The following is a 27120-nucleotide window of genomic DNA, read 5'->3' on the forward strand; positions in this document are numbered from 1 at the left end:
GAGGATGCAATTTTTATTTTACACTTATTGCAACATTATTCCTGGTATGTTTGCTGTGTGGACTGATAAAGGAGCATTTTAAAACCAGATGTCAAAAGGCAACTGGGCAGTCTTGTCATTTGCAGCTTATTTAAGTCTAGAGAAGAGTGTTCTGTTCCCCATCAGCTTCAGAAATAGATGTTTAACATGGTAGAGGTTATAAGCCGAGCCTGAGTTACCCAAGACAACCAATTGCTTTAGCAGAAAGAGCGTCTTCTGTCATCAAAAAGAGCCATCTGGAGGAGTGCTGTCTCCCTGCCAAGAACAACCCTTTAACAACTGCTCGTGGTGCACTTTAAGTAATAGCCTTCACAACGGCACAACCTGGAGTGTCGGTAAAGGTCCGACTGGAGGGGCGATGTACTCCTCCTCCCTCAGCAGCCTCAGCAGGATGTTCTTCTTATTCTTTGGCCAGTTATAAATGTGAGTGTTCTGCAGCCAGGTGGGCACATGTTCCTGAAAAACAAGGGAAAAGACAGCAAAATCCTGTAAATCCTCCTGAATCTGTCCTAGAACCTTGCAGATTCCATCAGACCCTACCAAGCAGCATTTTGTTTCGCCTGTTCTAGGCATGTCCTGTAAGAACAAGACATCTGAATTTGGCTTTGGAATTGTATTTGGTTTCCTAAATAAATGAACTTTGTGTGGTCTCACTGCTTGCCTGTCTCTCTTTCCTGCCATCAGGTTGGCTAATTTCACCATGTTTCAAAGGCAGTCTGATCTCACTGACAGGCATCTAAAGGCTTCTGAAAATAAACACTGTTAAGAGAAGGGAGACACTGCAGTGCCCCTGCCAGGGGACACAAAACACCAGAGGTACCATCCATTCCAAGGGGCCTCACACTTTTTACAAACCCAGGGACATCCTTCCCAACTTCTGAGCTTACATTAAGTGAGTGTCTTTTGTGACACTCCAGTCCACAAGTGCATTGGGATATCACAGCCCTACAGTCATTGATAACATTTGAATTCTGAGTCATGTTCCAAAAATTGAGCATCCAAAGAATTAAAAAGGATGTTTCCATAACCCTCCAAAATGCAGCTGTACCTGGAGCTAAAATGACAGCTTCCCACCAGTGCATACAGCATGGAGCCACGAAGAACAAACACAAATGCAGTGCACCCATTCCACATTTGGGCAAGAGTGCAAATCTCAACTATTACTGAAGCATTTTGCTTTATTTGCCTTGGATAAATCCAAGAGATTCTCTCAGAGTGAGGAAGAAAAGAGAGGAATCTGCTGCATTGCTTATTCTCAAATGAATCTTCAAAACCAATACGGAGGGCAGATGAAATTGCAAGTCCTAAAAACCCCCTTAGTTTGCCTTTGATGGGCTCATCAAAGTTCAAGCAACAGCCCAGTACTTTAATATTTATTATCCTCTTTATTTCTATATTCTCAACCCACCCTCTTCCAGATCCTCACTTCACATCAGTCATAAATCTCTCCCATCTCACTCATCAGCATCACATCTGGACAAAATTAGAAAAGGGTTAATACAAAAAGCATGCTGGCTGGAATGGTTGTTCCTCTCCATTTAAATTCCTCCAATGCTCAAGACAATTTCAGTTTTAGTTGTACATTCATCAGCAGCAACAGACTTAAGCACTGATTTATATTGTGGATGAAATGGTTTTTATCTGGATGTACATAAACCCATAAAACTTTCCATGTAAAGTGCAGCTTTGGAATATCACTACTGGGATACTAAGAAGCAAGGAACAGAGGGTTTGGGGTTTGAGATGTCACCTGGAGCACTGTGATCACAGTAATTTGTGCTTACTGATGCAACAAGAAGATATGCATGCATGTACCTTACCTTTCTAGCATTTGGGAAGAGCACAGGGATGAATCTGAAGTTCATGCTTCCTTGTTGTATAAACTCGATCTGCATCTAGAGTAGAACAGATTGCCTGGTTTATTGTCAAGACACAGGCATTTGTATCTGTGTGCATCTGAATCCTATGCACAAAACCGTTTGCTGCTTACTTAAACTGCTCTTAAGTGTTTTGATCTGCTGCTGGTGGACTCAGTATTGTTGTGTTTGGCCACTTAACCTGATTCTTCAGTGCTAAAGAAAGGGTACAGGAAAGATCTGTCAACGTTTCTTGAGCGTTCAGTTCTGTGGTGTGAAATAATTGTGGGTTTAGCTGCAGCTGCAGTCCCATGCAATCTGACTAGAACTGATGAAGCTTGACTTGACTAAGGCCCCTCTTCAGTCTCCAAGAGGGTGAAAGATTTCAGCTGGAGGCCAGCACTGTGCCCCAGTGAGGAGCCAGTCTGTGACCCATGCCCCAGTACCATGTCTGAGCTGGGACCTGTGCCCCATGTCCCTGAACGTAGACTCCCCAGAGGTGGTAAGGGCAGTAAACTACTGCTGAGATCCCAGCTACTGGTGACAGCTTCTGAGAAGTCTGACTGCAGGATCAAATGGATTATAGACTGAGAAACACAACAAACTGCCAACTGAGGGAGAAGGGAAGAATTTCATGGCTTTGTGGGCCCTTCTGGGCTAAATATCCATCCCGTGGTAGACTGCAGAGATGGGCATCTGTGACCCCTGGTAGTCCCCTGCCACCCTGCACTCCATAGGAGCTCCCCTTTGCAGCTCTGGCCGTCAATTTGCAATTCCCACCTTTCAGTCAGCCTTACTGCTGCCCTGAAAACGACCTCAGTTACAGGACGGCTCAAGCCAGAGGGGCTGCCTCACAGGGGGAGAATGTTAGGCAGTGCTAGATAAGATTGTGGGACAGGGCAACAAAGGCTGAAGAAGGCGAAGGAGGGAAAAAACCCCCATTGAACAATAAAGAATATGGAGAAATAAGATGAGCCACGTGTAATAGGATTTTTCTTCCTTGAACCTCTTAGCAGATGTTAATGAGCATACGGAGCTGATGAGAGGGAGGATTAATGAATTCCAAAGCGGGGTGTTTAACTATGGGGATTAGGGAACACAAAGCAAAGAACCTGCCATTTGGAGACAGATTTGCCTTGTGAGAAAAAGAGACAGAGTCTTTGTCAAACAGCAAACGCATGTCCTTGCTTACCATCCTGTGGATGTATTTAGTATGTAAGCCATGTTCATCCTTGTCCAGCTGGGATTCAGCCCCTTCCACATCCTGTTTGTATTTTGGACTGATTGCTATGATTATCATCACAGTCTTCTGTTAGGGAGAAAAGCACTTCTATGAAACTGAGTGTTTAGCAGAGGCAGATCGGAAATCTGCCAGTTTGTGTTTTAAGTGATCTTTCTGTTCTTGGCAAACACGAGAGGATCTCATTCACTCTGGCAGGAAATACAGGGGAACTCATACACTCGTCCTCCTCATTATTTCTCAAGATCTCAGAATATAGAAAACCTAAATGTCAAGAGATATATTAGAAGCTACCAGTTTACAGTTGGAAGCCCTGTAATAAAAAGCTACTTTTTCTCAGCGCGTCTATGTACACAGAGAGAAAACTTTCAGCTTCAAATGCAGACCTAAATGTTTCCCAACAGCTTCTGTGAAAGTGCATCCACTTATCCAGCTATGGCTCTTATACATAAAGCCACCAAAGGCAGGGGTCTGTGGAAGCTACATCTGGGGCATGGTTTTTCTTGCTGATCCTAGTGGCAAAGTCTGCAGAGAGGGGGACTGTGCAGAGAAGGGGGGATGCTGCAAATGGCCTGGGCAGGTTTAAGGGTACCTAGCATCTTGCTGCAGTGGGCAGAAGGCAATGCTCCCTGCCTTGCTGGGACAGCCTGGATTCTGCCTGTGACATTTAATCCCAGGCCCACAGTGAGCTCAGGTTTCCACGGAGGGGCCATCCTTCTTATCTGGGAAATGTCTCTGCTCCTTAATAGCGGGGCAGTGAAGAGGCTCAGCAGATGAAAGCCTCCTACTTGTGTTTACCTAGGGCCTGTCTTTCATCCCTGCTACATCAGACTATGTAAGGCTTCCAAGTCTGCGGCTCATAATCAGCCTGGCACCTAATTAACTCTTTCCTTCTGTGCAGTATCAAGGAAGAACTTGCCCCACCAAAGGGTCAAATATGGTAAGGAGCCATTTGCCTGTGTCTGACATGCATGTAAAGCACTTACAGATGTGGAGGGTTTGCAGACATGGCCAGTTGCACACATCCCCTGCTTGTGTCCAGGCAGTCCCTTCTTCCTCACATGTGTAAAGGTTTTGAAGTCAGAAACTGCCTCTACAGTTAGTGAAGGAAACCAAAGATTTCTGGGGCAGGTAATCAGAGGATCCTCACATGGTGGCAGAGAGTTGCCCTTTGCATATATTGGTCTCTCCTAACGGCTGTGCACTCAAAGCTGATCTGCTAGTCTGTATTTTAAGTGATGACAATGTTCTTGGCAAAAGCAAATTCACCTGGCTTCTATTTTCAGTACTTCCATTATGCATGGTAAGCCCAAGCCTAACTAGTCCTGGTGGAAGCCCCAAGACGACACACCAGGAGTGCTGCAGCAGAGGCCCCAGACTGGCTCTACATGCAGCAGTACCATGGATGTGTGGTGGTGCACTTGAGCTAAGGTGTCTGTAGCACACCTTTAGGAAATCTGTGCAGTGCTGTCTCAGAAAGTTGAGAGTCTTTGCTCAGGTAGGGCAAAACCCACCACCTTACCATCCTGCTGCTGAACCACGGAGATCCCACAGGAAGGCAGAGGCCTGGGAGCTATCCAGCAAGGCACAAATCAAAGGAAGCCACCCCAAGATGGTACGTGCTGAGCAACAGAACCTGCAGTTTGTGTTCAGCTGAGCTGCTACGCTCAGCTGAACTTCAGCATAAGCTGTGGCTGCCAGGGACTGCACTGGCAGCAACATAAATCTCTGTTGAACTGCTTAGATAGATACAAGGTGATGAGAGCAAACCCATTATTTGACTAACAGAACACCAATTGCCAGTTTGCATAGGGTGGTTTATCCAGAAGAACCCTTCAGAATTTTAGGCAGTAACATAAAAGCTACAGGTGAGAAGCAGAATGAACATGAGCCACTACTATGTAGCCAGGGATGAAATACAGAAAAAGCCACCCTCTAAAAATCAGATAGAGGAACAACTTGTCCAATGGCAGCTTAAGGATGCATTTAACAGCCAACACTGGAATTTGTCAGGAATGCCAGGATTAACACCTCATTTCTTAAAGAAAGAGCTTTGGGACCATAAGATAGAGAGGTGAGTGAGATTTCCCTACGTTCTGATAGGTCTCTGCCATTTCTACAGGGGCATGGAAGACAATAGTAGGGTCTTGAATTCTGCTTCTGCTCCTGTTGCTATTATTCAACCCTTTTCCTCAGGTCACCTCTGCCATGAGCAAGTTGAGTTGCTTTTACATACATCACCTAGGTAGCGCTCCATCCACTTAATGATGTCAATACCCCGTACTGCATCCTCAAATATGTCAATCTGCAAAAGAGAGAGTCTGTGGTGAGCCTCATTTCATCTTTCCTCCCATCTGGTAGCACTGCAAAGGCACCTGTGCTGTTCCTCAGCTCCAAATGTGCAATGACTAATTCCCTTAGGAAAGAGTCGACTGCCTGCACAATTTTCCCTGCAGCCCAGTCCAGGCAGTCAGGCACAGCAGGCAGGTGGAGTGGGGGTGCTGCAGGCACGCTGCTGGGCTCCTGCTCAGCTGGCCACCTGGCCTGCCAGCTCCCAGCTCCCAAAGCATTCTTTCCTCAATGGAACCAGAAACAACCTAGGCTAGTGAAAGGTTTGCTGAGTGTGCAAAGTGGCTGCCAATGTCCACTCTTGTCTGGATGCAAAAGTAGATACCGACTGTCCAGTTTTAGCTTCATCTTGAGCTCAGCTGTCAGCTTGTGTGGTTGGAAGTCAGCCAGGTCACTGATACTGGACGCAGCAACCCAGACTCTGCAGTAATAGAGAGGTGGATGGAGGACTTCATAGTGCTGAATACAACCAACACCACTCAATTCCCTGCGCACGGAGTAAGCCCAGCAACTGGCAATCAATGGAGTAAATATTAACTTCCCCAAGCTTTTGACAGAAGAATCGTGCTTTGCTCTCAAACCCTTTGGAAGCAGAGAGCATATTTGTTCCCTCACTCTGGGGCCATTTTGCTGTATTCATTATTCTGCATCAGTCTCCAAGAACTGCCTGTCCAGTGAAGGTGCTGTCAATGAGCCTACTAATGCACACCTCTGTGGTGCCCAAAGCTTGCACATGAATCGGGCACAGTACACAACTGCTGCAGAGAAGTACAATTACAGTATCTGGAAAAAATCTTTGATTCATGGAAATAAATAAGCATGTGCAAAGCCCCCCACTGAGTCTCATTTGCTTTAATGATAGCCACTTGCTTAAATGCTTTCCTGAACTGAAGCCAAAGAGTGAAGGCTGAGGGGTCAGATAGCATATGCACTTGAAACGAGAAAAATGTGAATCAAGATTTTGATGAACACTGACTCCTAGAGCCTCTGGGGATGGTTCCCTATGATGAAGCAAACTCAGGAGAAGTTAAATGAAAGTCTGGATGGTTTATGGGATTAGACAGTAGGACACAGACCTTTTCAGGCCAGCGACTTCAAAATCCCATTTAGCAGCGCAACAAAGCCAGTGAAAGTATGAGATGTGCTGTTTCATTAAACTGTGTGAAATACACTGACTTTAGATCAGTTTTTAGCAGAAGGTTATTCACATGTGAGGAGCCAACAATGTGATGGCATTGCAGAAAAAAAGCTGGCATGGGGTGAAAATGAAATTTGACCTTTTTTAAGTATTGGCATTACAGATCAAATGAGAGACACTGTTAATGGAATAGCTCACGGAACCTCATACTATTGCCCATCTGATATCTGGTGCCACAAAATGAAGCTTTCCAGGGTCATTACTAAAACACATTTCAAAGCATAAAATTGAGCTGAAGTATGAGAAACAAAAAGGCAGATCATTTAAGTCACAACTTCTAAAGGCAAGACTAGTTCATTTTAGTTGGATCTTCTTTAACCTACAAAATGTGATGATAAGCAGAAGAATACTTAAATGGACAGTGTGTGGCCTCTGCTCTTTAGAAAAACATCACTTTTCTCCCCTGGTTAAAGCAATTTTGCTCCAGCAGGAATACTTACAGCAGTTTGAAATCCATTTACAAGCAGGAAGTTCACAAATTTCATAACCTCCACTGCTGCATCCACCGAGTAAGTTATAAAGACCTTGCCTAGGAGAGTCCACATGAAGATGTGATGCATTCAAATGCAACATTCAGAAGGTGAGACTTCTCACAACCCTCCTTTCCCATCAGTGGGTTCTGCTCACCTATGTCTCTTTGGATTACTTCCAAAAGTGATGTGGATGGTACTGTGGCTTGGTGCTAAACTCAGCCCCCTGTACAGAAACCTTGTTCTAGATCTAAGCCTCCACTCCCTTGCGGCTGGCAAGTATTGCTGTGGAAGCTGTAGAGGGCAACTTCCGCTTCTGCTTATCCTGCCCTGCTGCTTCTTCTCCAACTCACTGACACACATGAGGCTGGGCCCTCACCCAGAGCTCGTGCCATCTGCCTTGGCTGCAACCAGCACACCTCACTGATCTGACTGAGGGCAGGAGAAGGCCTTACTGGCACTGCACTGCCTCACCTTACAGCAGCATTAACCCCTTGTGGAGGCAGGATGGGTGGTTGATGACATCAGAATCTTCAGCTCTCCTTGCCATCATGGGAGGAGTTTCCTTACTAACTAAAGAAACTGACTAAAAGGATTCTTTAGGTAGTAAGGAAAGGGAAATCCAGCTGGTTAATGTAATCCAGCTGTGCACATGTCACAAGCGATACAATTTATATAGCAATTCCTGTATCTAGGACACACTGATTGATAAAGTAGAGTCTATCCAAGAGTCTGTCCCCAGGCCAGAGATTGCAGCTGTCTGGATTTGAAAAGTGATTCACAAAATTAAGAACAAAGGAAAAATGAAAACCTTAGGAGAGGTGTGGAGTGTTCTTAGCTATGGTGTGCCACACCAGCTAGGAGGAAGGCAGCTTGCCAAAACTGAATTTCAGGGTCTGGTGGCAGGAGAAGCACCTCAGTCAGCACCTCTGCTACTCTCAGCCCTCAGTGTGGGCTCCCAGCCTAAAGTCCTCTTCACTCAGCAGGTCAAGGAGAAACTGAGGTCAAGACTCGACATCTTTGTCTGGTTTGAGACAGGCAGAAATGTTTTACCCCTACGGCTTTGTTTGTTATTAATCTTTTACTGTAAGCTTCAGTGCCTCCTGCCTCAAAGGGACATCCTGTTTAGCAAGAAGTCATGAAAACACTCCAAATGGTATTTATTCTTTGTAAACAAAGCAACAAGCAATTAATGACAATTATATTTTCAGGATTCAAGGGGATAATTCCATCCCACCAAACACAACACTCATACCCTACAGATGTGGCAATACTCAGTATTTTATTTTCTTGTTTTCTTTGTGTCTTAATGTCTTTCCCCTAGCCTTCCCATTCCCACCCCCAGAGCCTTCCCACCTAAAGCTGTCAGGCTGTGCTGTAAAATCTTGCACAGAATAAATCTGCTAACCACTTACGCAACTCCTCCGGCAAATTGCTTGTTCTCAGAGTTCCCTTGGCTGCAAGGTTACTGAGAGGTCTTGGGACAGCAGCTGGGGAAGGAAAATTGTCAGGACAACAGCATGCTTCATCTGGGCCACAGGCCTTGGGGGGCAGCTGACCATCAGGTAGCTGGTTGTAGAGCTGGTTTCTACAAAGAGAAGCAAGGCAAGATGTCAAAAACATTCCTTCTCGGGTAAAATTCAGATTGGTTTTGTCTTTTAATAACTGACTGAGAACTTTCTCTGCATATTAACTAGGTACAGCTCTTGTAGAAACGCTTGGCTTGACATTCCTACTCAGCTATTAGAGCATCTTTTCAGCAGATACCTTGGTGACCATCTACCACAAGAAGCAGTTTATTGCAGAAGCAACATTAGTTGCAGGAAGTAAATAACAGCTCATAGCTGAAAGCTGTTCAGCTTGCAATTAGCAAAGGCTGTTTCTGGCAGAGAACTAATGCTGTGTTGAGGATGCTGTTAGGCACGTATGAGAACAGGGAGGCACTTGGGTAACATCTTCCTGTTATCTAAAGGGTGCTTTGTGGCACCATAGATGCTGTCAGAATGTTTCCATTCAGCTTTGGAGGCACAGCACGAGGTGGGGATTGGGAAAAATGAGTGTACAAGGCCACTACGGCTTCAGCTTTAGCACAGTTCAAAATGTGGACAAAACTCACAGCTTGGCTAAAGGCAACAAAGTCAATTTCTTGACCAGCAAGAGCAGACCCAAGGAGGGTTTCTCCTGTCAGGGATCTGTGCTCTGGATCTACAATAACTTTGCCTAATATCTTCTCCATTTTAACAAAGAGAAAGTGATGATTTTAGCAAGGTTAGCTGTTCTTGTCCTACTCCACTTTGGCTCCTACTCCACTTTGGTTTCACAATTTTAGTCAATAGAAGTGGAATCTGTAGAGATTTTTTAATGTGAGGTGTGCTTTGAATCTGCTGGGTTGGATCTGTTGATTAGGTGTTAGGTTTCTGCAAGAGCTTTACCTCATAGAACTGGGATGTTCAGTCAATCAAGCCCACTGTCTTTTTTTCCCTTTGCCTTCCTTAAATGAATGCTGACAGGCTGGTCACAGCATGTTTTCTGTTGTCACATTAAGATTGGGTTTATTCATTTTGGTACAGATGTTTTCTGTTACAAAATACTCTATAGGCAAATACTACCAACATGTAAGTGCTGTTCCTGGAATCAGCATGCAAACACCAGCCACACAGCCGCAGGACAGACCTCACATAGTCTGCATTTCTTTTAGCAGAAGAAAGTATCAAGAAAAGCAACAAATATCTCAGCAGCAGCCAAAAGAAAAGAAAAAGAAATGACCCTGGGGCCAATTTACAGATCTTCCCAAAACTTCACCTTATCTCACAAAAACACTAACTATTAGGCATCTGGTTTCAGATGTTACTGCTGCAAAGGCCAATCACTATGCCTCAGTACTTCCACTTTTTCACACAAGCTCTTTGAGTGCAATTGTCTCTGATGAAGGCACTGCCTAATCTCACTGTCACTTTCCTCTCCCAGTCCCTAACTTCTCACAGGCCACAGCACTGTGGCATTTTGCTTACCCACCCTTTTTTGTCACACCTATTTTCTCAGTTTTCTGCCAAGAGCGTGTCATGGAAGTGGGTATTTCCAAACACAGGTGCCTTTAAGGTTACCACCTTAAAAGCATTTTGGCATTTGAATAAGAATGGCCTGATTGCAGATGTCCTCAGTATCTGAAGCTTTGATTTGTCTTCAGGTTGTTGAGCCTGGAGAAAGCCCTGAACAGACAGAATTTCCCATCTGTCAATAATATACTTATAAGGAAGCAGATCTAATGCCTAGTAAATTAAGATTGGAAAACTAGTCAAAAAGCCTGGGCTGAGAAGTGCTAGACATGGTTTCCTACCAGATAAAGCAGAGAAAAGGCCACAAACGGCAATGTAGGCACAGATAGAAGCAACAGACCAGATTTTTTCCCTTTTCCTCTGCACTAGGGAAGAGATAAGAAGGAAATCACTGGAAGCCAATGATTGAGGCATCCCAGTAAAGCTGAAGACTGCAGTGAGCTGCCAAATTGACCTTTGCTCTTGAGAAAAGCTCTAAGGTTTCAACTGAGATATTTTTCGAGCCCTCATCCCTTTAGCCTTCAAGTGTTTAAGTTGCCTAAGGCGTGCGTTTCAGGGTGTGCAGCAACAACATATCAAGTACCTGGCTTTGAAGTCCTCTAGGGTAAGGTCAGGTCCCTGCTGAGTGTGAAACAGCAAACGAAGAAAACTGCCCAGCACCTTGCATGCACCCCTGCAGCCTGGGCACACTCACATCGCACAGCATCACAACTGCTGGTTGCAAGCCCACAAGAGCAGATCAGAGGAGCTCCCAGCATGCGCAACAGCGCAACCCACCCCTTGAGGCATACTCACGGAAAGCGAGGTGGAGCGGGGGAGGAGCAGGTCCTCTGGGCTAGTCGCTCTCCAGTGCCCTTGGGAGGATGAAAGTTTGAGTAGTTTGGGATGACTTGCTGGGCCGGGCGGATAACTCTGATGCAAGGTCCAGGAATAGGAGGAAGTGCAAAATGTTGGTGAGGAGCTCTGCCATCTGGGTGGGTGAGAAAATAAAGACAGCAACTAACATTTCAGCCAAGGCTTTTTTGCCTCAGTTTGTGTTCATTCCTTTCCAGGCACGTCCTCCCTTCATGTCTTGGGAAACCGAGCAGTTTGGAGGCACTTGCAGGTATCTCAGTTTGAGAGAAGCCAGACTAAGAAATGTTCTGTGATCTGAAGGTTCCTATTTCCCATTCACATATGGCAAGGTTCAGGATCCCACTCTGGGCTGGGCTGTTAGCATGACAGTTAAACATTCAGGGCTGCTTTGTCCCTACCTTTACCACACCTTAGTGGTTTGGGTTGGTTTAAAAATCTTTTTTGGCAGTCACTTGTGATAAAAAGTCATGTCAATGCTCTCAGGAAAGCAGATACAAAATCCTGGAACAAATCAGTTTGCAATACTAAGGCTAAACAGACTGCGATTACTGTAAATGAAAAGAGATAAAAGAATCTCCTGCTTTGTTGCTTCACCCTGTATGATTTTTCTGCCTAAGTGACCTTTTAAGGCCTTGCTGCTGCTCCTGTTGCTATCCAGGAGGCTGCAGGGGAAGCCCAAAGCAATAATTTTGCTCAAGCAGTTCCGCAAAGCCACGCACACAGAATGCTGCTTAGTAACTAACGTGCAGTGGAACCATTGGTGTAAATGGAAAGAGAAAGCAATGTAAGCTCTTTGCTTCCCAAATGGGGAAAAGGAATTCCCCCCCCCCTTTTTTTTTTCAGTCTTTCTGCCTGCAGTTTTCATTAGGCAGCAGCTCTGCACACTTTCAAGCTGCTGTGTGCAGATCAAAGTCCAGCCTGGCAGGGCTTATTAGCGCTGCATGATTATGGTGTTATGAGCAGGCTCTGAAAGCTGCAGTACTCAAACATTCTTCCTCCTCCATCCCTAGATTTTTTTCAATCCTTTTAGCTATTCTGGGGTCATGCTTTCCTTTTCCCAGCAGCCATGCGGATTCAATTTACTATATTTTTTTTTTAAAGAGAGGGGAAAAAAAAAAGGAAAGAAAACAAAGGACTGATGAAAAAGTCCAATTACAGGAGCTGATACTTACATAAAACCCAACCAACCTCACAACTGCAAAGAGGTTCCTGATGAAATTGTGACTGGGCAACATCAAAGAATCACAGAATCATTTTGGTTGGAAGAGGTCTTTAAGACCATTAAGTCCTATCATTAACCTAGCATTACCAAACCAGGTACCTCAGCATCACATCTATACACCTTGAAAATATCTCCAGGAATGATGCCTCCATCACTTCCCTGGGCAGCCTGTTCCAATATCTCATGACCTTTCCAGTGAATAAATTTTTCTTAATATCCAGTCTAAACCTCCCCTGGTGAACCTTGAGGCAACTTCCCCATGTCCTATCACTTGTTACTTGGGAGAAAAGACTGACGCACTCCTGCCTAAAATCTCCTTTCAGGTAGCTGTAGAGCATGATAAGGTCTCCCCTCAAATTCCATTTTTTTCAGATTAAACAACCTCAGTTCTCTCCCTCTTCTCACAGTGCCTGTTCTCCAGATCCTTCACCAGCTTCATTGCCCTTCTTTGGACATGATCCAGCACTTACCTGTGCTTCCTGAAGGGCCCAAAACTGAAGCTGGTATTTGAAGTGTGGCCTCATCAGTGCTGAGTGGGACAGTCACTTCCCTCCTTCTGCTGGCACACTATGGCTGACAGAGGCCAGGATGCTGTTGGCCTTCTTGGCCCCCTGAGAACACTGCTGGCTCATATTCACCTGGCTTTCAACCAGCACTCCCTGACTCTTTTCTGCTGGGCAGCTTTCCAGCCACTGTGTCCCAAGCCTACAGCATTGCATAGGGTTGCTGTGGGACCTGGCATTTGGCTCTGTTGAACCTCATATAACTGGACTCCAGTCATCAATCCAGCTTGCCCAGGTCACTCTGTAGAGTGTCAAGCAGATCAACACTCTCACACAACTTGGTGTTGTCTGCAAACATGATGAGCTCTAGGGAAGCTGGCAGGGCTGTGGGAGATTCAGTTTGGTTCACAGGTTTTTAGGCCAGTGTTTTAACAGCTTCCTTTGGATCTGACCAATGCTACAGTATTTTGGTGGGTGTACAGAAGCACGGCATGCCTGCACACCCCAACAGCCCCGTGGTCCCTGGGCACGCAGCACTGCTGTGAGGACTTTTCTCACTTCAGAAGCAGTTTTGTTATTTTATCTTAAATAGCAGGTGTCCAGAGCCAGCTCAGAGCCTGCAGGCACAGTTGCTATTCCCTGGGTGAGGCGTGTTGCAACACACAAACTGCAGAGCTTTGTTGTGGGTTGCCACTGCCCAACAATTATCTGAAGCACAAGATGCTGTCGGGAGGTGATTTACGCTGTACTGGCCATGTGAGAAACAGAAGTGCAGTTGCCAGCCTCTTGGTCCTGCCCAAATCTGCTCCAGCCATCTGACTTTATTTTATTCCTTTTGCCCTCTGGATATGGTTGAAATGGTAGTGATTTTTCTAAAGAAAGCCTTTCAGAGCTCCTGCTTTAAAACAAAATGGCTTCATTCAGTACAAGTCCTAATTCTCACAATGCCTGCACGTGGAGAAGGTAAATGGAGGTAAATGCTGAGGGGTGTTGTGCAACCAGGCCTTTGTTTGCTTCAAGCTGAACTGAAAGGAGAAGGTACGGAAAGAAAACCAAAGGAAGTTTTGCAAGAGTTCAGCTGTGGACACTGATGAAAGTTCATCTGTAGCCCCTTCCCCTTTACAAAGTCCCAAGATCAGAGGTACAAATTGAGGCTTGGGTACTCTCTCTCTCATACCTACCTAACTAGAGCACATTGTTGGAATGACAAAACTCCTTAAACAGATGTAACATAAATACAGTGGAGTCAAGGGAAGGTTAAAAAAACGACTAAAAGGCTTATCAGAACAGGCTTTCTATTACAAAGCCAGCCCAAAATCCATGTCAGGGTCTCATGAGCCTAATGTAATATAAATTACATTAAAACAATGATATTGCTGTTGAATGTTCAAAGCTCACTTCCCAACAGATAAAAATCTCAGAGATTGCAGAGGAATACTAATTAGCAGCAGGCTGTAAACTGCCTGTAGTCTCCAAGAGCCAAAACACCCATATTGACAGAGTCACACCGGTGCTCAGTGGCACAATCACCAGCAGCTGAGAGGGCTCCATTTTAAGTAATGAGCTTTCATTTAGAGCTGACAACAGAGAAAACCCAGCGAGGATGACGGATGTTGTGGCTCTTTTCACACAATAATAAAACACGTGGGTCAGTTTGGTCGCAGTGCTGAGAGATGGGAAAACTCCCATCCTGATTCAGCAGGAAATTCTCCGCTTTGGGGATCAAGGAGAGCTATGAGAACAACAGGAATTAAGGTGGTATAGGAGGCTGCTGAATGACTGATGCAAGAAGGAAGGAAATGACTAGAATATGAAATAACAGCAGTGAGAAGGCTGTGGATGCTTAGAGTGACTGACAAAGGCTAGTTTCTAGGCAAAATCATTACCCTCCAATTGATGAGGAACTCTGAGCTCTTTAACATCTTATCTGGCTCAGTGATTCTGTATCAGAGTCTGGCTACAGAGCTCAAACATACAGAAATAAAGAATAGGCTGCAAATACAAAGGCTAATAATTGCATGCAGTGCATTGCCATGAAGCACAGTAAGAAAACGTGAGCTTAGTGAGTGATGGCTGTGGCACACCTGTGTGTTGAGCAGTGCTACTCACATGGACCCTGGAGGGGCTGCTCTGCTGGGGAGTGGTGCCCGAAGCAGCCGTGGGTGTGTGAGGAGGCGTTGGGATGGGGCAAGTGCTGGCACATAGGACACTGCTGATGCTTGGGTCCAAAAAACTCCCTGGAGATCAGTGGTCCTGGAAGGTCCTGGGAATTCAGCATAGATATCAGAGGTAAAGGAGGCTCCAGGTGCCTGATGCCCATGACATCTTGTGACTGGGAGATGCACTCTGTGTCCACCTTCCCCAAGTCTGCCAGGTGTCTGTTTCCCAAGGGTTGCTGTGACTGTGACTTTTGGCTGCTCTCCTCCAGTGAGACCGCAGCAGCATCAGATAAGCTCTGCTCTGATTTACTGGAGTTGTGATCGGTGTCAGCTGAAAGCTGTAATCTTGGCTGCATGCCTGGTTTGTTCACAGCTACAGGATGCACCTCGGAGGGAACTGCTCCAGCTATTGATTCACCAGGAGGACAGAAGCATCCATCTCCATCAGGATTGGTATATCTTGACCACAAGCTGCTGTCTGGTTCCACTGATGGTGTTGCCTGATGACGTGCTGGTGCTCTGCAGAGGCATGATGGATCAGCCACAGGCTGAGGCATTCGAGTAACACCTGGTCTCTGGGACTCATCATTCTCCAGATCATCTCCAGAAGGCTGCAAATCCTCTTCCAAGATGTGCTCAGGAAATGGGGACCACGGCATGGATTCATCCACTTCTACTGGTATGCTTCGACCCACAGAAGTGCCTGAAAAAGCAAGAGAAGAAATACTGGAGATGGATAGCAATACAGAGAAACGCCTGTGTCAGCCATCCCTCAATGACTGTGAGCTGGAAGACTGAAGAACAAGAAATATTCCTGATAATTCCATGCTTTTGTAAAAAAGAGAGGCAGAAAACAGCAAGAAAGCCTGCCTGAACTTTGGTGAGGCAAGGAAGCAGAGGGTTAGATGAGTGTGACTAGCACAGAGTTACAGTTTGGACCAACCTGACACAGAGGCCATTTCCAAGTTTTGAGGTCACACTGGAAACAAGAGTCAGCTGCTTTACTGCAAGGCCAGGCTTTTCCAGCAACCTGGAAAACAACAGAAAGGACTCTCATGAACATGATACAGTTCCACACAGGCAATAACCCTAAAATAACTCTATCTGTGAGACTGGAAAAGAATACTGGTTAGAGTTCTGGAAACTGCATTGTGCAAACCAGAGGCTTTGATGGGATTTCTGGAACTTAACTGTTCCTGCTGAGGCTGGAGCAGGGAAAAGCACATGAACTGTCTCTCAGGGAGGTAAAAGCACAAGAACTGTCCTTCAGAGGTAATTTATGCATCTGTCAAAAGTGCAGACTGCTTCAGTCTGGAGGTTTGGCTCAGGTATATTCCAAGGAACACAACCATTTGCATTTATTTCACTCCGGACCTTTCAATAACGATAGCTTCATACTGATGCACTGGATCTAAACCTCACCACAGACCTAGCTGAGTAACTTCAACTCAAAAGCTTGCCTCCAAGTTGTGCTGCTGCTTTTACCAAACCACCTCAGCCAGCCCATCACCACACAGCTGTTGTTGTTTCAAATTACTGAGAATTAAAAGCCAGTTTAGAGATGTTAGTTACTGTTTGGATATTTTCCCCTTCCATCAGAAATGGCTTGGGCCCAAACATCAAAATGATCACTTTATTTTGGGTGTGCTGTCAGTGCATTTGGTCCAGCCAAGTGAACCCTGATGATGGCTGCCTCTGCTCCACCTTCACTCAGAATGACAGCAGCAGTGGTGGGTGAATGCTGAGTGGGTTACAGAAAGCGCATCCATCTTCATCCTCATACAGGGTGCAGATTAGCTTTGTTTCCAGCACATTCTTATCTGTTACTGTGGAGTACAGAGAAACAAGCCCATTGCTCCATTTCCCCAGCTATTTTCCTTCTATCACATGGGGGAAGCTAAAATCCCAAGTAGGAGAGCTATTAGAGAAGAATGCACTCAAGTGATAGGAATGATGTTTGGCAACAGAATTGGAGTTGAAAGCTTGGTAAGGAAAAGTCAAAATCACAACATGTTTGGGGAGATTTTAGCAATCCAAGTTAAGTCACAGCAGCTTGAACAGAAAGTTCAAATGAAGAACATATTCAAATGCCCACAGTAATTAAAACCACTTGAATAGGATCACATAGAAGTGTAAGGCAGTGCCACAGTGCCACAACCTTTACCCTGGCTCCCACAGTGATTCTGTAAAAACAAACGGTGTGCCCTGGGCAAGAGTCAGGCTTTACATTCATGCTGATCAGAATAAATGACATGTATGTGCCCCAAAAAGTACCTCTGGCATAGAAAATTCTGGGTGTAACCCAGAATTATTTGCTGAGGAGCAGGATAAAAACTATGCTTTGCTGCTGAACTGCAACATAAATCTCTTCCATGTAACTTAAAAACTCATTCATGCAGACGATTTACCAAACATTTGCATGTATCCTGTGTTTAATGAGCATGTCCTCAGGGAGAGTTATCCAGGGATAACTACAGTGGGATAACAGTGGGTAAAGCTCCCCACGTAGGCAAGTCCCCAGCATAGCCATTAGATGCACCCACACAGTGAACACACTGCTGCTCTGACAGCTGCAGCCTTCTGCGTGAGAACTCTGGGGCTGATGCCAAACCAGCTCCTTCCCATACAAGCTCCCGGGGTTGAAACGCTGACAGTCAGCTCAGCTCACCACCGTCACACATCTCTCCCTGTGGTTTGCATCCCTCTTCCTCTACGCCACGTCACTGGGGCCAGCTCTGCTCGCTGAGTCACGGTGCTCCGACAGCCATACACTGGGGTGATGGGAAAGGGAAAAGCTTGAGCTCTGTCAGCGCAGGGCCATGACAGGGACTTCTGTCATGCTGTCCTGTGTGGCGGTGGCAAAATGCCTTTTATCCGGGACCTTTGGTCAGAGGGCAGTTTAAACAATGGCTGCCTCATGATGGTGACTCACTGGCACTGTATAGTGCAAAGTCAGAGTCAGAGAATAGGGGTGCAAAGCTGTCAGCCTCAGGGAAGTGTCAGTGAGGGTTAGGTGTCAAATTTCCTGCATGGCATCTGCTTTTTGCTCATCTCAACAGTTTCATAAACCTGACCCTTGGATCATCTGGCCTTGAACTGACTGCTCAGGCATGCTTCAACTTGTGGATATCTCCATCCATTTGCTTGCAAGATGAATCAACACATGAGCTGCACAAATCATACTGCAAACTCTTATTCCCCCTACAGAGCATCTCCAGAGAACTACTTCCTTTTGCTAAAGTCACCCTGGTGTTCACAAAGCACAAGTTCAGCTGTGGGGCACCGAGGTACAGCTCCACCTCATTACCCATACATAGTGCTAAACATCCCTCTGATGAGATATAATCTTACCAAACATCCAACATGGCTTTTCAGAAACAAATTTGCAATGCCTCATACACTAAGACCCTTCTTTGACAGTCTCTGAAGTAGTCAGGTCAAAGAAGCTGGAAAGCACTTTTATCGCGGTTTAACCCCAATCCGGAATGAAGCACCATGCTGCTGGCTCACTCCCCATGCCTAGGAGAATGGGGACAGCCCAAAATCAGAGTATAACTCATGAGTGGAGACAAGAACAGTTCAACAACTAAACTATAACAATAATTTAAAAAAATATAATAATTGCAATGGAGAGGAAAATCATGAAAAGAGAGATAAAAGCCAAGAAAAGGACAAGTGATGCATGATGCAGCTGCTCACCACTCGCTGACCCATGCCTGAACAGTGATCCACCCATCCTGGCCAATTTCCCCCAGTTTATGTTCTGAGCATGATGTCCTATGGCATGGAATATCCCTTTGGCTAGTTTGGGTCAGCTATCCTGGCAGTGCTTCCTTCCAGCTTCTTGGCCACCTGCTTGTTGGCAGAGCATGGGAAACTGGAAAATACTTAGGATAAATGCTACTTAGCAACAACTAAAACAGCAGTGTGTTATCAACATTACTCTCCCACTAAATCCAAAACACAGCACTGTACCAGCTACTAGGAATAAAATTAACCCTATCCCAACCAAACCTGGACAACTTTGAGTTCAGACCCTCTGTATTCAACAGCCTTTAGTTTAACACCATACTAAGAAGAGATTTCTGTGGAGGAAACAAGAATGCAGTCTAGAGTTCAGCAAAGTAGATGGGAATCTCTCTGTTGACTTCAGGAGGGTTTGGACTGGGTGTCAGATGGGATTAAAAAAAATCATTAAACCCCTTTGGAGTCTACAACCTTTGAAGTTTTTGTTCTTGTTTTGTTGTTTGGTTGTTTTTTTTTCCAGTTCCATTGCTAACATCTGGCTCTCTGGAACGTGCCCTGTGAAGGGCCACAAGGATGATCAGAAAGCTGAAGCACCTCTCCTTTGAAGACAGGTTGACAGAGTTGGGGCTGGTCAGTTTGGAGAGGAGAAGGCTCTGAGGAGACCTTATTGTGGTCTTCCCGTATCTGATGGGGGTCTACAGGAAAGCTGGGGAGGGACTTTTTACGGTGTCAGGTGGTGATAGGACTGGAGGGAATGGATCCAAGCTAAAGAAGGGGAGATTTGGATTAGACCTTAGGAGGAAGTTCTTCACCATAAGGGTGGTGAGACACTGGCACAGGTTGCCCAGGGAGGTGGTGGAAGCCCATGCCTGGAAGCTTTTAAGGCCAGGCTGGATGAGGCTCTGGACAACCTGATCCAGTGTGAAGTGTCCCTGCCCATGGCAGGGAGGTTGGAACTAGATGATTCTTGAGGTCCCTTCCAACCCTGACAACTCTGTGACTGTGAAAAGGATCATGCACAGACTGTGTGAAGCCAATGAAAGGCATAACATGGGTAGGAAAAAAATATCAGACTTGTTTCCTTCAAGTTTGTTGTTTAGTGTATTTACTCTGCCTTTTGGAGGAGAGATTCCTATTAGTTTAGCCCTCTGTGAGTATTAATGCCTCTTTATCTTTCATATCAACTTAATATTTAAATGGCAGCCTTGTTTCCTTCCTGTGCAACATGAGCTAAACATTACTCCAAAAATCACTCCAAATATCTCAGTGAAAGAGAGATCTGATTCCATCAGTGGTGTTTTACCTGCACAACTTCCAGGTTTTTATAATACGGTTTTGCTTAGACTCTGATACAGGATAGCTGAGCAGGAAGAGCTGAGCTTTGACATCCACTGTACAATCCCTGCTCCTGTGGAGCCAAGGCAAGAGATACAGAGGGGCTGAGGGCTTCAGTGTTAAAACAGACATATGTTTAAAAAGGAGGAGAAGTGACCTTCTCCTCCCTCAATAGCTCTAGTTGGGAGATAGAAGCTGTTAAAACAGCAGACCTCTGTCTGTAGAGAAGGCCCTGAGGATAAATTAACCCCAGGACATGCTGAACACTTTTTGAGCAATGTTGGCAATGCTGTGTGGATGGGAATTCCCAAGAGAAATCCCCACGGTGTTGGAAATTTTGCAGACAATTCAGAAACAATTTCCTCCAACAGCACTGCTTCAGGATTGCTTCTGCTCTGCTGAAGATCCTCAGCACTTGGAAAAGGACCCAACACTGAGTCCATTATCCTGCTATTTCATGGTGTCTCGTGCTGCAAAGTATCATTAGGTTTCCTTTGACTTTTGTAGTTAGCTTATCCTGCAAGTATAGTTATGTGTGGGACAGAAAGTCACTCACTTAGGTCTCCCACATTGAAGCATTACGGTAAAGGAATGCTTCAGCATATCAAAATCTCCAAAACCTGTAGCCTGATCCCCTTCCTGGCACAGAGACTGCTGAAGAGCATAGACTGTGCCCAATGTAATTTCCACAGGCACTGCAGCTCCAAGCCAGATCATGATACTGCCAGAAAGCTTCACAAAGTTAATATCCCCCCTGCACCTATGACTGTGCAGGAGATTACTGATAAGCAGCTGGAGCCCTTGCATGTATTCCTGCTTGTAATAAAGTGAAGAGGCCCTTCCTAAAGGGACAGAGTAGCCAGGCCTGGACTGCTCTCAGAATTGTTGAGGCAGCTCCTTAAACACCTTTTCTCCTTCTCTTCCTTCCTCTGCTCATACATCCAGTTCTGCAATGTGCATTCATTCAGCAAATAACCTTCCCATGTGGGTTCTCAGTGACCCAGGCTTCTGGGAAAATCTCTATCCTTGCACCCTTGTGAGGCTTCCCAGACCTGGAGAGGTTCTTCCAGGACTCCTGAGAGGGAGCTGGGAGGGAGGCTGCACAGCCTTCCTGCTTACAGTTGGCAGCTGCTGGTGATGGCTGCTCCTGGGAAGCTTCAGGGAGAGCATAAATGAAGAACAAATTCTTCTGCAGATGAGTAGAGATGGACCACAGTGCTCAAGTTTGAGGCATGGGCTAAAGTTCCTTAAACATCGCCCAAGAGAGGCCAGTGGCTGGCCAAGGAGAGGAAGTGTGTTGGACTCAAGGTCACATGTGCAGTCTTCTGGTGGCTGATTGCAAAATACATCAGGTATTTCATTTGTTTCCTAGCACAAAGACTTGTCAGGATGCACTGTTCCAAAACACCCTCCATGTATCTGTTTTTGATTAGGAAACTTCTGTTGTGAAGAAACAGAAGGGAGACTGCAATGCAGGCACAGCTGTGCTCCTGGTCACTTCCAGAAAGTGGGAACATGTCTTTGCCCTTCTTATTGAAGTTATATTTGTCTACAGTGTCAAATAAGAAACTCACTCTCCTTGGTGCACAACACACAAGGGAAGAGTTTTTTATTTGCTGGTCATGGCAATTCTGAAACAGCACAGGGTATAGACCAAGGTAAAGCTGAGAGCACAAAGGTGAGGATAGAAGGGAATTGCTTGATTCCTGTGTGCTTTGGTTGAGTCCTTTTAAGGTCTCTGGTACTGCTGATATCCATCTGCGAGATGGGAGTAAGCAGATGCAGAATTTGCAGTCTGCCAGGAGGATATTGTGGTTCTGCTGAGAGAGAATCACAGAATCAAAATTCTGAGGAGGAAATGTGTGTTCTTTGATAAGACTGCAGTACCTGAGATTTGGTAAGAACTAAGTTAATAAGACACCTTGGTTTTGTTCACGGGCAGCCGTAGTATGCAGGTCTCCATAGTGATCCAGGTCTTCAGCAGTTTTGAGTTAGGCAGGTGCTAAACCCAGGGCAGCTGACTAGCCAGCAGCACTATTTCATACCATAAACACCACACTCACTACAAATTAGAACACTTACTGGGCATGGCCTCTTCTCCTCAATGGTCACTACCCCTGGAAGGTCTCATCCCTTATCCCGCTCCCGAGGCCTGCTCTCCTGTTTGCTGTCACTGCCTTGCTTTTGCTAGGGTTGTGCTTGACATGCAGCACCCACTGCTGGGAGCGCACAGCTCGGCATCACCGGCTGCATGTAACTTTGTGTGCTTTACACCAGTACTGATATTAGGGGGTTGGTACTACTTCATCAAAGCTGTTTCCATTTCAACCCACAGGTTACCTTCCCTTTTCTCAACTCCCCTCTCAGGGGGGCACTGGATGACAGAACAACTGACTAAATGGAGGCAGATGTACAGGTTGAGCTTGCAACAAATGCTGTTGCCACGAGGTCAGATGAAAGTAAGTGTATAAAAACACTTGCCTTGTGTATAAATACACTTGCCTTAAATGCAGCTTTCTCTACACAAACACCAGACACAACTTGCCTCAAAAAATGCCATTTGCAAGTGCAAATGTGGGAACTGAGTCTATAACTAAATAAACACTGCCACAGAAATTCAAACTCCAGAGTTGTACACTTCACCATGGAGAACTGTGGCTGCTATCAATACGGGCACTTAGCCTCTCCCTTGGAGACCCTCCAAAGTGGAGACTAAGGCAACGTGCCACCTTCCTAGGTCAGATCTTAAGCCCTCTAGTGCAGGTAATGTTTATTTTTACATCTCTAGGAAAAAGAAGTAAAAGAATATGAAAGCAATGCTCCTCTTCCACACTAACCATATGGTTGCTCTTAGATTTTTTTCTGCAGCCACGACACGAAAGACTGCATGCACCAAGAGAACGTCCTTCCAGGCCCACCTGCATGGCAAACTTCATGTTCCCCTTGGCAGCATTAATGCTGCTTCAATGGGCAACCCATGCTGCAAAGGCTGATGTAGACCTGATGTTTTTTGCCTCTTTAGTGTAGCCTTCAGTATTCCTGTAATTGGAATGTTAGGCAAGTAGCAAGCAAGAGTAGTATGAAACTGGAAGAGCAACACCTTCAAGTAAGATCCAAACAAGCATCTCATATACAGGCAGCGTTCCCTGTCACTTTTCTAATATTTGTGGAGTATGAAAATGTCTGCAATGATCTCAAAAAGCATGTTTGCTTTCCAGGGACCCTTTCCCACCCATTTTTTGATGCCAACATAACTCTCACAGGTAGTGAATAACCCCCAAACTGCAATATCCTACAGCCCCAGGACAACTAAAAGTCCTGGTGCAAAATCTGGGTTAGCTGAGTGTGACTAGATGGGGGAACAGCCCTGAAAGGTGTGAACCTCCCTGCCTGCTTTCCCATGGCTTCCTGCCTTATGCTGAAGCCTTCAGTTCCTAGTAAGGGCTGAAGTATCCCTTGTCCATAACTGCTCTCCCAGCTCTGCAGCATGTGGGTGGTGAAAGCACACAGGGAAGCCTGGGGGCACCTGATGCATCTTCCTCAGCTGGCGTGATAAGAGCTTTGCTCACTTGCTTTAACAGACATGCAGGGATGTGTTTATCTTTCAGATGTGTACCCTCTGCCACACTTTAAAAGCCACAGTGGAGGGTACTGGCAGACACGAACACCAGATTTGCATATGCCATGTTTCCTGCCTTAGAAAGACAAAAAGAGAACCCAACCTCACAAAAAAAGCCCAAACCACATGCTTCAAGACATTGTTGGTGCTCAGAAAAAGCAAGCCCAACCTCAGAGGCTGATGGTAACACAGGCAGCAGCACAACCAGCAGATGCTTGCCAGCAACTGGTGGTACTGGCCAGCGCTCGCTGGGACACCAGCCTTGGCGCCTGTGCCCCTTGCACTCCTGTCTTCCCTGTCACTCAGGGGCTCACAGCCCTGTCTGGCGGTGGTTGGGCGCCACTGCCTGCCTGAGGTGGTATAGACACAGCCAGGCCAGACTCTGAACCCACCTGGGCCTGCAGCAAATACACATCTGGGGCCTGGTGGGCGCTGGTGGTAGCCAAGGAGCAGTAAGGCTAGATCTGCCATTCTAGTTGCCCAGCCAATGCTAATCCCACAACACCTGTGCCTTGAAACAATCAGGGAAACGAGAGTGGGGTTTATATATGTCTGATTTCACCCTGAAGAAATACTACTGGCTTGCCCCCACTCTTTCCATACCAATGCCATGGAGGATGGTGCAAAAGGGGTCTGTGGTCCTGCTTTTCAACCACGTCTCCCTGTTCCTGGGGCAGCTGAAGAGAAAGCGGAGAAAAGAGAGGAGAGAGGAAAGAGAAGAGAGGAGAGAGGAAAGCGAAGAGAGTCGCGGGCCACCAAACCACCCTGCGCTGGCCCAGCAGCGGCGGGCAGGGGCAGGGGCAGGGGCGGGCCTGGCTGCCAGGCACTGCTACGCAAACAAGCAGGCCCACATTTCGACACCAGGCGTGTCCGCTCCCTCTGCTCACCCCCAGACCCGCCCGATCCTGAGCGAAAAAAACACACAACAAAACTGCAGTGAAACGGCTAAAACATGTTGTAACCATCTGCGAAACTCAGGCTCTCATTACAAGAAGGAGGAGGAGAAAGGGAGCAAGACGGCAATCTGAAGGTAAAAAACCCACCAAGCCACTGAGAGACAGAAATGGGTCAACAGCTAATTACAGCCAGAGAGGCGAACGGCAGCGTCTCTGCCACCGCTTACCTTGCGGGCGGGTCTGGTGTGCCGGCGGCCTGCCCCGGCGCTGCCCGGGGTCTCCTTCCTCGCCGCCCTTTTCCTGCTTTTACGACAGCCTCCCGGCCTCTCCCAGGTAAGCGGCAGAACTGGCTCGGCAGCAGGAAGTGCAGGAGGCTCGGCAGGGCTTGGCGGGAGAGCCTCGGCGGGGGAGTGACACTTGGACGCCTAAAAGCCTCTCCGGGCGCCTCGCGAGCGGCTGGCTCCGGCTCCCGCTCCCGCTCCCGCTCCCTCAGGGCGCAGGGCGGCCCCGGGGCGAGGGCTGGCTGCGAGGGATCCCCACTGCGATGCCCCACCGGGAAACCTGCCCGCGCTGCCAGTCCCCGCTCACTCCGTGCCAAGTGTTAAAGCAGCTGAGATTCAGGCTACCGAAGCCAATCACATGGTGGTTGTAAGGACTATATAAAGAACAAAAAAAGGATTTCCTGTCAGTGTGGCTTTTGGGGTTTTTTTCTCTTTCTTTTTAGGGTAGACCTCCAGACAGCTCCGAGTTTCCCTCTGCGCCGTCAAGGAGCAGAAGCTGGCTGCTTCCAGACGTGGAACCCTTGCGTGGCTGCACAGCTCCTGGCAGCTGAGTAGCTGCTGGGGGCACGGTGGGGTTTGAAGAGCCCCTGTAAGCCACACCAGCTGGCACAGGGACACAGTGCCAGGCTCCACAGCCTGCTGACAGGCTGTGCCCCTTGGACAGAGCTCTGCTCCCAGCCTGCGCCGCTCCCCTGACCTCCCACTCGGTGCATCTCCCTGCCGAGAAGCTCTGCCTGATCTTAACCTACATTTTCTCGGTTCAACCCTGGGAGGAGTCTGACTTGGCTGCAGCTTGTGCACCGCTCTCCACGTTACAGGTAGCCATGGGCTGCAGCCACATGCTGCCTCAGCATCTGATCGGCCAGCCTGTGCATGCGGGGACACCTAAACCACTCCCGAGCCCCTTGCTTGGGCAGTGCCACCGCTGCTTCTTCCTGTGGCACTGGGGCAGAGAAGGGAGCCACCTGCCTGGCGTTCCTCCCCTGGCACAGGGCCTTCTCAGGGTGCCTGCTGCTCAGCCAGCCCCTTTTTATGGCTGTCAGGTGAAGCTGTGAGCCAGGCACTTCTTTCCTCTTGTCAGGGAGTGATTGCTCTCACCTCTGGATGGAGAGGCTGGCAGCAGCCTGTGCCCTCAAGCCCAGCAGTAAATGCAGTTGTATCAGTGGCAGTGTAGTGATGCCCTGCATCCTGAGCTTACCTGCCTCCCAGGGAAACCCCTTGATGGTCTGACCCATCCAAGTTTATTTCAGCATTGCAAAGCTGAGGCCGTTCTAATTGTTTTGTTTTGCTGACTTTCCTGAAAGCTATATCAAACTGAACTCTTCAGGAGTTGCTATCTCATCGGCACATTATTTACAAGCAGAGTGTGACACACCCTGTTGGGCCCATGATAGAAAATACAGATAAATATCCAAGTGCAGGATGAGTGTTTTCACTGGCAAGGCAACTAGCATGGACCTTTTCTTACAATAAGTTGCTCTTAAACCTTGAGGAGTTGTAGTATTTCTTTTTTTTTTTGTTAGGAAGCTCATGTGAGTGTTGAGTATCACTTCTTGTATTTCCTACTGCATCTGTCTATTCAGAAAACTAAATCAGAAGTGGTTTTGCTTCCAGATGGTTTACTGTTCAAATAAAGAGCTGTCATGTTACTCTGCTTTCAACAGTGCTGTGAATTAACCTGCAGACATGGTAAGGAGTATTTCATCCCATCTCTACCTTGGCACAACACACATGATGCTCTCACTCCACTTGTCAGCATTTGGGTTGCCCCTTGCTGCTTTTGTGCTGTGATGGAAACTGAGGCTTTCTTCCATGTCTTGCTATTTAGATTGCTAGACACATATCTACAACAAATATTTTCCACTTACTCTTTTTTTTTTTTGAAAGGCTCTTGCTTTGGCATTTTTTCAGTCACACCCTGGAGAGGCACCTGGAAGGAAAGAAAACAGTACCTGGATGTTAGCTTGTGCAATGCTTCTAATTAAAGCTTGCATAAAGACAAAATCCCTCCTGCCATTTGTTAAGATTTCCCCCACAGCATTATGCATCCTCTTAATTAAAAGCAGAAGCTAAGTAATACCTATTTTATTCCCTCTTGCTTCCAATTAGTCATCCATTGATAATTACCCACTCAACATTTGACAATTAACAGAGCCCCCCACTCTCCACAGAACTGGGGTGTGTAGTCCTTCTGAAATGACATGTCTAGAATAGCATGAGGGGAACTGTGTGGGTGAGTAATGGGGCGAGAGGAAGGGGGAAGGAGGGAAGAAGGCCACCCAAGTGGAACAAAAG

The 27120-nt window shown here is 46.6% G+C and overlaps 1 protein-coding gene and 1 long non-coding RNA gene across 2 annotated transcripts; one reads left to right on the forward strand and one right to left on the reverse strand.

Annotated features, from left to right (window-relative positions):
- TRAF3IP2 (TRAF3 interacting protein 2) lies at positions 1-24866 on the reverse strand. Its single transcript, XM_064170234.1, has 10 exons — positions 24772-24866; positions 15891-15977; positions 14898-15650; positions 11004-11178; positions 8568-8740; positions 7123-7211; positions 5372-5440; positions 3088-3204; positions 1860-1934; positions 1-495 (listed from the first exon to the last, which is right to left on the reverse strand). Exons 2-10 carry the CDS (start codon positions 15904-15906, stop codon positions 349-351), a joined length of 1614 nt encoding a protein of 537 aa, XP_064026304.1. The 5' UTR covers positions 15907-15977; positions 24772-24866; the 3' UTR covers positions 1-348.
- On the forward strand, positions 24796-26474 carry LOC135189654 (uncharacterized). Its single transcript, XR_010308204.1, has 2 exons — positions 24796-24877; positions 25269-26474. It is a non-coding gene; the product is annotated as an uncharacterized LOC135189654 (long non-coding RNA).
- Positions 26475-27120: the final 646 nt, after the last annotated feature.

The sequence above is a fragment of the Pogoniulus pusillus genome, chromosome 33 (assembly GCF_015220805.1).
Source record: "Pogoniulus pusillus isolate bPogPus1 chromosome 33, bPogPus1.pri, whole genome shotgun sequence".
Taxonomy (NCBI): Eukaryota; Metazoa; Chordata; class Aves; order Piciformes; family Lybiidae; genus Pogoniulus; species Pogoniulus pusillus.